The 12,962-nt window shown below is 39.3% G+C and overlaps 1 protein-coding gene across 28 annotated transcripts in view; it reads right to left on the bottom strand.

Moving 5' to 3' along the window:
- The window catches only part of LOC311059347 (neurexin-1a-like), a gene marked incomplete at its 5' end in the record, with an annotated part of 638,872 nt that overhangs the window by 81,713 nt on the left and 544,197 nt on the right, over nt 1-12,962 (bottom strand). For 22 of the 28 annotated variants that reach the window (XM_084077185.1, XM_084077200.1, XM_084077202.1 and 19 more), the window contains 2 exons: nt 3,793-4,115; nt 5,653-5,742. In XM_084077185.1, the coding sequence (XP_083933311.1) occupies nt 3,793-4,115; nt 5,653-5,742 (413 nt within the window). The remainder of the gene's footprint in view (nt 1-3,792; nt 4,116-5,652; nt 5,743-12,962) is intronic. The other 6 variants (XM_084077195.1, XM_084077196.1, XM_084077197.1 and 3 more) reach the window with 1 other exon arrangement.

Here is a 12,962-nt window from a genome sequence, read left to right as displayed (position 1 = left end):
CGGGAACACATCTGTATGACATTTTTTAGATTTCTTTGGGCTATTAAAAAAAAAAAAAAAAAAAATACAAATATTTTTTTATTATCGTGAAAATATGTGCAAATGTTTGAATATACATTTTAACTCAAATCTTTGCTTCTGAGGATTCTACAAATGTCTTCTAAATCCTACAGTTTTTTGAAAAACGTATGTTTCTATATCAGTGGTTCTCAAACTTTTTCATCTCAAGGACCCCCAAGATTATATGTATTTGGCCGCGGACCCCCATCTCAGAGTGTTTTGTTCCAGGGACCCCCAGAAGCAAGGATTTTAGTTAAAAATGTTCGCTTTAAAAAATATATATATATTCATTCAAAGATTTTCACACATTTTCACGATTTCTTTAAAAAAAAAAAAAGCACAGATCTACAAGCTCATAGCGCGGCACTCGGTGCCGCGCTATGAGCTTGTAGATCTGCTATTTTTTTGAATACCTAAAGAAATCAAAAAAATGACATACAGATGCGTTCCCGGTCTCAATGGGTTAATCCAGAGCGCCTCTCTCAGTGCCATGAGTGCTACAATTATAGTATGGATCGGCTATTTATAGTAGGAATCAATAGACCTATAGACAAAGTGTTGGTGCCCATTGAGCTACACAGGGACATATTGTATGTGACCCGCTCTCTCTCCTGGAATCAGACATAATCAGTCAGTCTGAAATGCTTTGGCACATACACAAAAAGTGCTAATGGCTTACCACCACCACATCACAGATCTAATCACAGGCATAACACAGTAGGTTCTAATCTGGTTTATATTACCCAGCCATCTTGCATGTCAATGTCATTCTTTTCCACCCCACCTATCTCATCTTTCAGCATGGCATGGTGATGTCAAACACATCCGCATTGCCCTGAAGCGTCCTTTAAAAAAGGAATGTGAATACCATTAGAGAGGCAGTTTTCATGCAGACTAACAATCTAGACAGCATTCACCCCTTTAGGCTGCTAACACAGAAATGTTTTGATTCAGCCTGATGTTAACCAGTTAGAGAACCTCTATTCACAGTGAAAACAGACCTCAGTTACAACTGTACTTGGATCGCTTTTTCCCCCCCGGTCTAACTAAATCTCTTCGCCAAAGATTAGCAGATCTACAAGCTGGGGTTCCAAGTGATTAAGTTACCATTATGCCATGTCTGGTAGAATACATAAACAGTTAGGTGTACGGGTAGTGCACGGGGTATCAACAGTAAAGGTACTAAAATGTTAGAAAATAGCAGATTTGCAAGCTCACAACATGTTGCATCGCGGCGCGTTGTGAACTTGTAGATCGGCCATTTTCAAATAGCCTATGTATAAAATAAGGCTAAAGTGGTTAATGTATGTTTCATAATGTAATCATTTATATCTGCAAAGTAGCTAGTAACTAAAGTTTTCAAATAATTGTTGCGGAGGAAAAGTACAATATTTGCCTCTGAGATGTAGTGGAGTAGGAGCAAAAGTATGGACAATTGGAAATACTCTAGTAAAGTAAATATACCTCAAAAGTGTACTTACAGTAAGTACAGTACTTGAGTACATGTACTTAGATACTTTACACCACTGAGTAGGAGTAGCTCCTGTCTTCCCGGTAGGGCCTCCTCAGTGGACGTAGGTGGGCCAGCAGGGTACAAGCAGTGGCAACAGAGAAATGTGTGGGCATAACTACTAAATTGGGAGGGAAACGGGTAAAAAATAATTGCCTTCTCTAAAGCTCTAACCCACAAAAACAAAAAAGTATAGATAAACAATGCCTTAATGTTGTTACAAAAAGAGAAACAGCTCTGTATATCCCTGAGGTCATGTCCTGTCTGTACGCTCAAAGGAGGAAAAGTCCTCGAAAGCACTTTTATTTGAGATTGTTATGGATCCTAAACCATTCTGCGATGGCATATCTTCAACAAAATGGATCTTTGTGGAACATTGAACTCTAAATTGCTTTCTCTTACCAAACAGATGGACTGAGTAATGGGCATTATGTGCCTTCTGGGTAATAGCACAGTGGTTTGAATGACATTTTGAAGTAACACTTCATCAGAACCAGAGCCCATATGTCACTGTGGGTTTACAAATTAACTGATGGAGACCCAGCATGCATGTGCGTTAAGCGTTTTGTGTCGGAGATGATAACTTTAATGACAAATAGACAGCGGTGGAAGAAGTACTTTTTTGGGGCAGAGACTATGTTTTGCACCCTGTCTGTCCGTCCGTCCGTGTGTGTGTCCGTCCTTCCGCCTGTGAACAGACGGAAGGACGTAGAATGTATACACACAGCAGAATCCAGAGTTCATTTCAACACTTTCAATCTGGCGTCTCTATCTTGGGAATGTCAATATAATTTAGGTAAGATATACAGTAGTATATATAATTTTTTGGTAGCATTTGCTATGCATCCTATGTGTATAACGCATCATGAACATACTTGCTTCCAATTATCTTTCTGGAAATGTGAGGTTCCATGCGTTGTCTACTCCTGTATGTACAGTATGGTGCAGAAAGTTTCATTGTGATAGGATGCGGAGCCAGAAAAAAAGTGTTGAGAAAAAGTTTAGGAAAGTAAAAGTTTTTTTCACAGAGGTTGGTAGCAAGACAAAGCAGTAGCCAATCAGAAGCTCACTGTGGTCTGAACTACTACTGTAGGCGTGGACTAGGCTTCCACACAAAGGTGTGGTCTGAACTACTACTAGGTGTGGACTAGGCTTCCACACAAAGGTGTGGTCTGAACTACTACTAGGCGTGGACTAGGCTTCCACACAAAGGTGTGGTCTGAACTACTACTAGGTGTGGACTAGGCTTCCACACAAAGGTGTGGTCTGAACTACTACTAGGTGTGGACTAGGCTTCCACACAAAGGTGTGGTCTGAACTACTACTAGGCGTGGACTAGGCTTCCACACAAAGGTGTCGATGCTTCGGGTGTTTTGTACACATCCATATAGCAGAAAAAAGCTTAGAGGAAAACCACGCTGTTGGCCTGTCATTATGAAATCCCCAAAGAGCAAGTCACGAGTTGCTTAACTACACAGTAAAATCCTCAGTATTCATTTATCCATTTTGTACCTACCAATAACAAGTGTAACAAATATGTAACCAAAGTAAAACAGAGTAAAATCCTCTCAAGTGTTCATCTACCCATTTGTGACTCAGAGAATGTACACAATCATGTTACATAACAAATGGATGGTACCAATGGATACATGAACACTGAGGATTTTACAGTGTACTAATAATGTCAGGGGTGGCCGTAGCTGAGTGGGTAGAGGCTGTCTGGGAATGGGGGAGGTCGCCCCTGAGCAAGACACTGAACCCTCAACAGCTCCCCCAGCTCGCTGAGCCATCTGAACAGCCATCTGGGCTGTTGCCAGTAAATATACTCCCCTACTGATAGAATGCAGTGTTGCCAGAGGCTGCGAGAGAAATAAGCATCTATGAAAACAAGCCCAAAAGAAGCAACTAGGCCACATGAGCACGTTGAACCGATATACATTGGCTATTTGAAAATAGCAGATCTATAAGCTCACAACGTGTCGCGATGCGACGCGTTGTGAGCTTGTAGATCGGCTATTTTCCATGGCACAAAATGATTTCAGATGGGCGGGGGGTCTGTTGACAACTACATGAAAATCCATTGGCTTAAACAACATTAGAAAGGCAACCCGCAAATACCAATATTTACATGCGACTTTACAGAAAAACAAGCCCAAAGTCGCTTAGAATAAGCAGACGTGGCAATGCTGACAGAACGAGAAGAAAGTGGAAGCTCTCCTTACCTGCTGAGGCTCTCTCGGGGTGGTCTGCTTGACCCGTGATCTGCTGGACGCCGTGGTGGTGGTGATCTCCATGATGGAGGTGGACGTTTCCGAGCGGTTGGCCGTGGCGCTCGATTGCGGCGTGATGGAGGAGGGCGAATCCCCCACCAGCCGCACGCTGCCCTGGATCTTAATGTTGGGATCCCCCTCCACGGCCATGTTGAACACCTTCAACCCGTTATAGTAGAGGCCCGAGAGCTGGCCCTGAAAGGATCGACTCCGGTCGCGCTCCCAGCCCCCGATCTGTATAGTGGTCTGGCTGTTGAAGATCGTAAGCTGCCGCCCTGTGGGAAAACAACGTTACATATATACCAGGATGTCGAACTGCGGACTCAGCCGCTTTTACATAAACAGGATAAAAAGACACAGAAAGACAGATTATTTGCCCGGCGACTAATGAGACCAATAAATTACCCGTTGCTAGAAGCAAACCCCTGGTAATTTATTGCAGTTATAATGATGGGGATGCCTGATAGGAAAGCAGATTCAACACAAAAAAAAAGTATATGAGGAATAAAGAAAAGATTTTGAAATCAAAGCGGCTTTTGCTAAAAGGGACAATCAAACCGATCGGAAAATAAAGGAATTAAAAGATTAATATTAACTTGGACTTCCACATCAAGAGGTACGATGTCATTTAGGGATACATGCAGACAAGAGATTACACATCCAAAGATAATACAATCCTGGATGAGTAATATAAATGAACACTTTGCAGACACCATGCAGACACCAAATAATAATAATCACAAATTTCATTTGTGATTTACCTACACAAAGACAAAATTAACATACAGGCAAAAACATAACATGTTAACAAAACAAACAAATACATAAATAATAAAATATAAAATAAATACATTAATTCATTAATAGCCAAACAAACAAAAAAACACACAACAAACAAAAAAATAACAAATAAATAAATAAAGCAGCCATAATAGAAGTCACCTAAATTTGCATCGCTATATTGATGTTCCAGGTATAAAACAAACAAAGTATAAAAAGTGATACTTCTAAAATGGCTGCATCTATATCAATGAGGCTGTCCTAAGAGCAAGCAATTACTCAGCCTTTTAGCAAGAGCAACCAAGAAAATGCAAACTTAAAAGAAACATGGTTGGGTATATGACAACATAAATTATATATATGTTATGAGAACATTTTATTAAAAGGTGAAACAAAAACATAACAAAAGAGTGATAGGGATCATTACACATTTTAAGTAGGAATACACATTAGTTGTTGTAAAACAAAGCATGCACTCAGAATTTTGTTTTATGATGCAGTTCTTTAATCTAAATCCCTATGCATATTTACTACGTCTGTTAAAGGGACTTCAAAATTCCGATGCCAATTCATATTACACTCTATTTATCATTGCTAGCCATTTAATCAAACTGATCAAATGATCAATTCTGAAATAAGAACATACAAGTATAGTGTATGTTTCAAATAGCACTGAGAATATCAACTACTGAAGGATTAAACTTTATCTTTTACATTTTCTCATTTAGACGTTTACTGGAAACACTACAATAATTTATAGTCATTTTTAACAATGTTGATGTTACTTCAGGAAGTCGATTTATATTTATATTTACAGTCCCTTTAACCTTGAAGTTGACAGGAAACACGTATTAAAACATCTATCAAATGAATGCATATTATTATGAAATGTATACAACATTAAATTTAACTATTCAAATCCTTTTGTTTGATTTAGTTTAACTGAACATTTATTTTTTATGTTTATTATTTACAAAGTATTACTTGGTTATTAGCAAATTATTTTATTTGAAATTTTAATCAGTCTTTTACCTTTGTCGAGTAGCCATTCATCAACTACTCGACCAAGTCGATATGGGATTCGCTGTCTAGCAATCGCCAGGCGTTCGTTATCAATGTTGCCTTTAAAGTTTAAAGAGAGATTTCATTGGTTACAATCTGTAAGGTCAAAGGTTATTCATACTTAATGCTGGATCTATACAACTGCACAGGATTTTTTAAGGGTTTAAAATTTAAAAAACAATGTTAGCTAAGACATTATTTGAACAATCTTTACTCAATCATTTTTATTTTATTTTAGCCAACAAATTATTCCTATATTAATGGTAAACTGGCACGCATATATTTCATCTAGGTTAAAAGAGTTAATGTTATAAACCAAACCACAAATTTATACATTTCCATAACAGAATTCTTCTTACCCAATGACCCAACCCATTTCTTTGTTTTTGACTGGCTTTTAAACTAGTTATGTACATTTACAAATGTAAAATCATTTAAATGTATTGTTAAATCAACCTTTTATGGTTTAACGGAGAAAACAAGTTATCTATTACAAAATATATTACAAATGCCCAACCCCTTTATCAACAGACTAATTGTAAGGAAATAATAGGTTAATTTAAACAACAACAACCATTTCCATTACATTCAAAGCATCTGGTCATAATAGTCTATAACTACGGTCATATATCATATAAGTAAACATTGTTGCACAGTAAATACAGTAGAGATACACACATGTTAAAACAGGGCTTTGACAAAAGCTATAAGGTAAAATAAAAATGCATGAGTCCAACCGGCTACACAATACATAATGGTATGAACTCTTCCACCTGGACGATACAGCAAGAACATGTTTTGATGGGGTCAAATTCAATGGCAAAGAATTGGTTCTACTGTATTCTAAGAGCAAACCAAAGGAATTACTTTAAAAAAAGAGAGAGAAGGTCAGCAGCAACATAGACTCTTAACTCTTTAAGACCGGGGACGCATCTGGTGTCATTTTAGATTTCTTTGGGCTATTCAAAAATAGCAGATCTACAAGCTCATAGCGCGGCACCGAGTGCCGAGTAACTCAAATATTTTCTTCTGGGGGATTCTACAAATGTCCTTTTTTCTACAAAAGTTTTTTTTTTTTAACGTCGCTATAATCAGTGGTTCTCAAACTTTGTCATGTCAAGGACCCCCAAAATGATATGTATGTGGCCACGGACCCCCATCTCAAAATATGTTGTTCCAAGGACCCCCCAGAAGCGAAGACTTGAGTTAAAAATGTTTTGCTTAAAAAATATATATATATATATATATTATTCAAAGATTTGCAAAAATGTTCACGATTTTAGAAAAATAGCAGATCTACAAGCTCATAGCGCGGCACTCGGTGCCGCGCTATGAGCTTGTATATCTGCTATTTTTGAATAGCCCAACGAAATAATCCCAAAAATGACACACAGATGCGTTCCCGGTCTTAAAGGGTTAAGATTGGAGCGAGTCTTTGGCATTGATGAGGGCAATCTCCACATCACCCCCTTTTTTTTTGTCAATGCCAATCTCCCTTCCAGAAAGGATTTCATCCTGGACACATTCACTGTGTCTGAGTGAGAGCCGCTCGCTCTCTGGTATTGTCTTCAAAAAGATTGAATTCTAGTCGCCTCCATTCTCCTGGCAGATTGACAAAGTTTGTCACATCAACTATATTAATTCTGTTCTGGCAGATGAAAGACCAAGGAGGTTAACAGTGATTGTGTAGAGAGGAGCGGGCAGAGGAAATGATAGAGGGGTTATTAGGGGACGACACAGCCACTGTGATGCATAGCTAGTCTGATGGAACAGGAAAAAAAGAAGAAGGGGACAGAGAAGTGGAAGTTTAATCCCATCACACTATTTAAAAAAAAGCATCAGATAGCTCACTCTGAAGGAAGGGAACTTCCTTTAACCTTTTTAGCCCAGGTTTTATATGAACTAAGGCACGTTAAATAAGTTTCAGCCCTGTTTTGGACAATCTTTTGTCAAAATGATTTAATTAAAATGGCATTGTGTTGTGTGAGCGTATAGATTGTCTATTTACGCTATTTGTTGTACACCGAAGAAGGGCTTAAGTCAGGGGTCTTCAACGTTTTTCAGCCAAGGACCCCCTATCTGAGAGAGATGAAGCAGGGACCCCACCACTGTATATTGCATAGAAATGTGTTGCAGATGAAACCTTTTCATAGATTTTGGATTCATGTTAAAGTGTATTTTCAGACTTTTAACCACTAAAACCGTCGATACCTAGCAAGCTTGACCTTTCACTCTTTTCACTTAGTATGTTCTTTTTTTCCCCCTTGCTTTACAGAAAATAGCAGATCTACAAGCTCACAGAGCCTCGCAGTGCGAGGCGTTGTGATCTTGTAGATCGGCTATTTTCGGCTAAAGTTGTCCTTAGAATACAGAAGCTAGGGTTCAAGTGGTTAATGTAAAAAGCAATTATCCTATCACACAAAGATTTGGTGGACCCACTGTAGTAGCTCTGAGGACCCCCAGGGGTCACGGACCCTCTGTTGAAGACCCCTGGCTTACGTGGTTAATCTTGATATGGAGTGATGGTTTGATGTGACAACTAGTACAGTATTATGCAAGTCGTGCTTTGGGTGCCCAAATACAACTTTTAAAATGAACGTTTTCCAATGGAATAACATCGGAAATGAAGACCGTTCAGAGGTAAGTGGAAATCAAATGATTCATCTAAAGGTCATACAGTATTTGAGTATGACTTTGTGCTGTTTGAATGGAAGATGAACATGCAGTTTAAATATTTACAGGGTGCAACCCAAAGGAACCCGGGCTTAAGACATGATGTCTTAGTAATGTGAGGAAAGTGAGTCAGTTCCATCGTCTTCTTCAAATAATTTAGATTTGGAACGAAGGAGGCTATTATCAGTTTGTACTGCAGACAAGACACTTCACTTGTAAAATTAACAACGAATGACAAAAAATCCCAGTGACTCATCACCACATGGAAACAAGCATTTTCCCATATGCACCAAAGTGCAGTAACTACATTTTTGGACACACCGACTTATGTGTATGTGTATCCCAAAGGTCAAATTAGCCTTGGTGATTTTAAGGGATAAACAATTACCTCAAGAACAGATGTACATTTAGTGTAATATCACTTACATGCCGATATCTCAATTGGCTGACCAGTTGAATCACTTTTAAACACATCTTTGAGTGATTTTTTTTTTGTTTGTAGTTACTGCTACTTACTTTGGTTTTGTAGGGCAGAGTAATGGTTCAACACTGGCATGTCTTTTAAACCATCTAAGCCCCCTATATCCTATTCTTTGTTGCACGACGGATAGTGAAAATAGCCAGTCTACAAGTTCGAAAAACGCATCACGATTGTGAGCTTGTAGACTTGCTATAAAAATAAAAATAAAAGATTTCTTGAAATAATTTTGATTTGTTCTGAAAATCTTAGAAAATCTTTTGCATTCTATGAAATAAAACCTCTTTACTGCACACTTTGACAGAACATGCAGGGGAGGGTGGGAAAAAAAATCATATTTTGCTACATGAAACGGATCACTGACGGGATTCTCTCCACTGCCGTCACCTCCATTTGCCTGTCACAGGGACAGGGTGGCCATGTTGATTATGTCACCTCTTCTGCCCATGAAGGAGGGCAATGGCTGGCTGTGTTCTACCACTCTGACAGCTCATTTGAAGATAGGCAGTGGTGGAAAGTAACTAAGTACATTTACTCAAGTACTGTACTTAAGTACAATTTTGAGGTATTTGTACTTTACTTGAGTATTTCCAATTTCCAATACTTTTACTCAACTCCACTACATCTCAGAGGCAAATATTGTACTTTTACTCCACTACAATTATTTGAAAACTTTAGTTACTAGTTACTTTTCAGATGTAAACTATGATATAATGAAACATACATTAACCACTTTAACCCTATTTTATACCTAGGCTATTTGAAAATAGCAGATCTACAAGCTCACAACGCGTCGCATCGCGACGCGTTGTGAGCTTGTAGATCGGCTATTTTCAAATATTTAGTACTTTTACTTTTGGTACTTTAAGTACATTTTGATGTCAATACTTTTGTACTTTTCCTCAAGTACATTTTTAATTCTGGACTTTTACTTGTAATGTAGTATTTTTATATCGCAGTATTGGTACTTTTACTTAAGTAAAGAATTTGAGTACTTTTTCCACCACTGCATGAAACGGATCACTGACAGGATTCTCTCCACTGCCGTCACCTCCATTTGCCTGTCAGAGGCTGGCCATGTTGATTATGTCACCTCTTCTGCCCATGAAGGAGGGCAATGGCTGTGTTCTACCGCTCTGACAGCTCATTTGAAGATAGGTCAGCGTCAAACTGGGCTCCGGAGAGCAGTAAAGCCCACGGCTGTTGGGAGGACAGCGAGGACAGACACAGAATGGCCAAGACAATAGGGGGGAAAAAAGGGAGAGAGACTGAGGTCTCTTTTTGTGCTTTGCACTCCTTCTTCATTTGCATGCTCAACAGCTCTGCAGCTGCATTGATATTTGCATGTTAGTGCATGGGGTGGTTATCTAAAATTGGGGTATTTCAAATCATTTTTGAAATGTGTCAACATGCTGCCGGGACAAGCTGCGGGACTGCAATATCCAAATCCGAGGCAAACATTTTGCAAAAATAGCAGATCTAACCAGCTGTGAGGTTGTTGTAGATCAGCCGTTTTCAGCAAAGAGATTTGGGTGTAGAGGGAAAAAAGGAGCGGACCAAGTGCAGAACCCTGGGGGACCAGTGTTGATTTTGACAGCAAATGTTTTTTATTTAGTTTTTGTCATTTTGTCTTTTGAATACAATTATGTGTAGTTTTAGTCACATTATAGTCACCTGAAATGTTTTAGTTTTTGTCTAGTTTTAGTCGACTAAATATCATAAGATTATAGTCGACTAAATCTACATTTGATTTAGTCGACTAAAATGTATTTTGGCGGTGCCTTGATGGCGTCATAATGGCTGACTTAACACTTGGTTGCATGCTGAAAATAGCCGATCAACGCTCTCAAAATCAACGCTCACAATGTGTCGCAACGATTGTATTTCGGCTATTTTCAGAGCGCAACGCCCGAGCGCAACCAAACTTAAAATTACTTGTCTTTTAGTTCGACTGGAACTCTTCTCCACTAGTCCCTCACTAACATTTTAGTCTAGTTTTTATTTGTTGATGGAATTGACAATAATATACTTAGTCTTAGTCTTAGTCATCATAGCTTAGTTTTTGTTTAGTTTTCGTCAGTGAAAAAAGGTAGTCGATGAACATTTTTCGTCATAGTTTTAGTCGACAAAATCAACACTGTAGGGGACCACCAGTCCACAAAGTACAGTACAGTACAGTATAGGGTATATAAGTGGACTGGGCAGCTTGTTAAAATGAGGTGGCAGGGCCAATGTACTGACAGTGACACAGATGGAGCAGACCATCGGATAGAGACAGACAGTGGGGCACGTGCGTGCACACACACACGCACACACACACACACAGACCTACTAGTGCAGGCACGGACAGTAGTAGTGGGTTGACTGTACACTTCTGCAGAGGCACTGAATAAGTAAAATGTAGGCCAGTGGTTTTCAACCTTTTTCATGCCAAGGACCCCTACATTGATATTCATTTGAAAATGTTTTGTGCCAGGGACCCCCCAGAAGCAAAGATTTGAGTTCAAAATGTTAAAAATTTGAGTTTAAAACATATATATTCAAAGATTATGCACACATTTTAAAGATTTTTCAAAAATAGCAGATCTACAAGCTCATAGCGCGGCACTCGGTGCCGCGCTATGAGCTTGTATATCTGCTATTTTTCAATAGCCAAAGCTAAGTGGCTAAAAATGATTGTGCGGCTATGTTATCTGATTTAGCTGGGGACCCCCTGGTACCCCCCCCCACCAAGGACCACTGGTGGTCCCCGGAACAATGCTTGAGAACCACTGATGTAGACAATCACCCTCGGCCTATAAACCAACGTTTTATCATTTGCGGGGCATAATGCTACAAACACGCTTCAGCGTGCTATTGTGTAAAAAAGGCTATAATTCAAAAACGGGAGGGCAGCTATTTATCTTTTTTAGCTATGGATCCTACCACGGTCTTCTCGCCTATTTTTATGGCCACGCAGCCAGGTTAATTAAGTGTGGATATAATCGGGGGCCTGATCGTGTATTGATCCCCCCGCCGAGGAACGTTAAGAGTGTTAAACAATGCTATCCCCTGGGCCCCTCGAATGCGGGCAAGAGGACCCCATTCATTCTGACTCCTGATGTGAGCAGAGAACCGGTGGCCACCGGTTGGGGTGTGGGACACGGGGGATGGCTGGCTTATCTCCTCTGCCAGACAGCGGCCATTCAAGCTGAGCCTGGCTGTCCTGTCCCTATACCGACCCTGGCATGCCCTCGCTCCTTGTTTTATTTTTTGGTTAAGCCATTAAGACTGGGAACGCATCTGTGTGTAATTTTTTTTATTTATTTGGCTATTCAAAAATAGCAGATCTACAAGCTCATAGCGCGGCACCGAGTGCCGCACTATGAGCTTGTAGATTTTTTTGTTTTTAATCGTGAAATATTTGTGCAAATCTTTGAATATATATAGACATTTTAACTCAACTTTGGTTCTGGGGGTCCCTGGAACAAAATATTTTGAGATAGGGGGGTCCGCGGACAAATAAATATCATTTTGGGGGTCCTTGACATGAAAAATGTTTGAGAACCACTGATATATAGCAACATAAGAAAAACTAATAATTTTGATTTAGAAGACATTTGTAGAATCGCTCAAAAGCACAGATTTGAGTTACAAATGTTCGCTTTGAAAAAAATATACATTCAAAGATTTGCACTAATGTTCAAGATTTTTCAAAAATAGCAGATCTACAAGTTCATAGCTTGTATATCTGCTAGTCAAAGAAATGTAAAATGACACAGATGCTTTCCCGGTCTTAATGGCTTAATAAAGTGGTCCGATAAGGCAAAGGAGCTTTATCTCATTACAAGCCCTCGGACACTCACATTCCACATTAAACGAACAAATATGCAAACGTTCCACCGTCGACGCAGCTGGCTGGGAGAATCAGGGGGAGGACGGACCGAGACGAATATTGCCATTATTTTGTATTATTCGCTGCACTCTTTCATCTTCTACTTTGGCAGTGGAAACCGCTGCACCGTTTTTTATTATTTTTTTTTAATATTTGGCATGCCTGCTCACTGATGGCTTGGTTGGTCGCTCAACGGACTAAATCGGCTCATGGACAGAATTAAGTGGAAAAGCGGTGTGGTTAGAATAATACCGT

Source organism: Gymnoscopelus microlampas, assembly GCF_963454915.1.
Source record: "Gymnoscopelus microlampas genome assembly, chromosome: 13".
In the NCBI taxonomy this organism is placed as follows: Eukaryota; Metazoa; Chordata; class Actinopteri; order Myctophiformes; family Myctophidae; genus Gymnoscopelus; species Gymnoscopelus microlampas.
The sequence above is the reverse complement of the archived record's forward strand: the minus strand, read 5'-3'. Positions and strand labels throughout refer to the sequence as shown.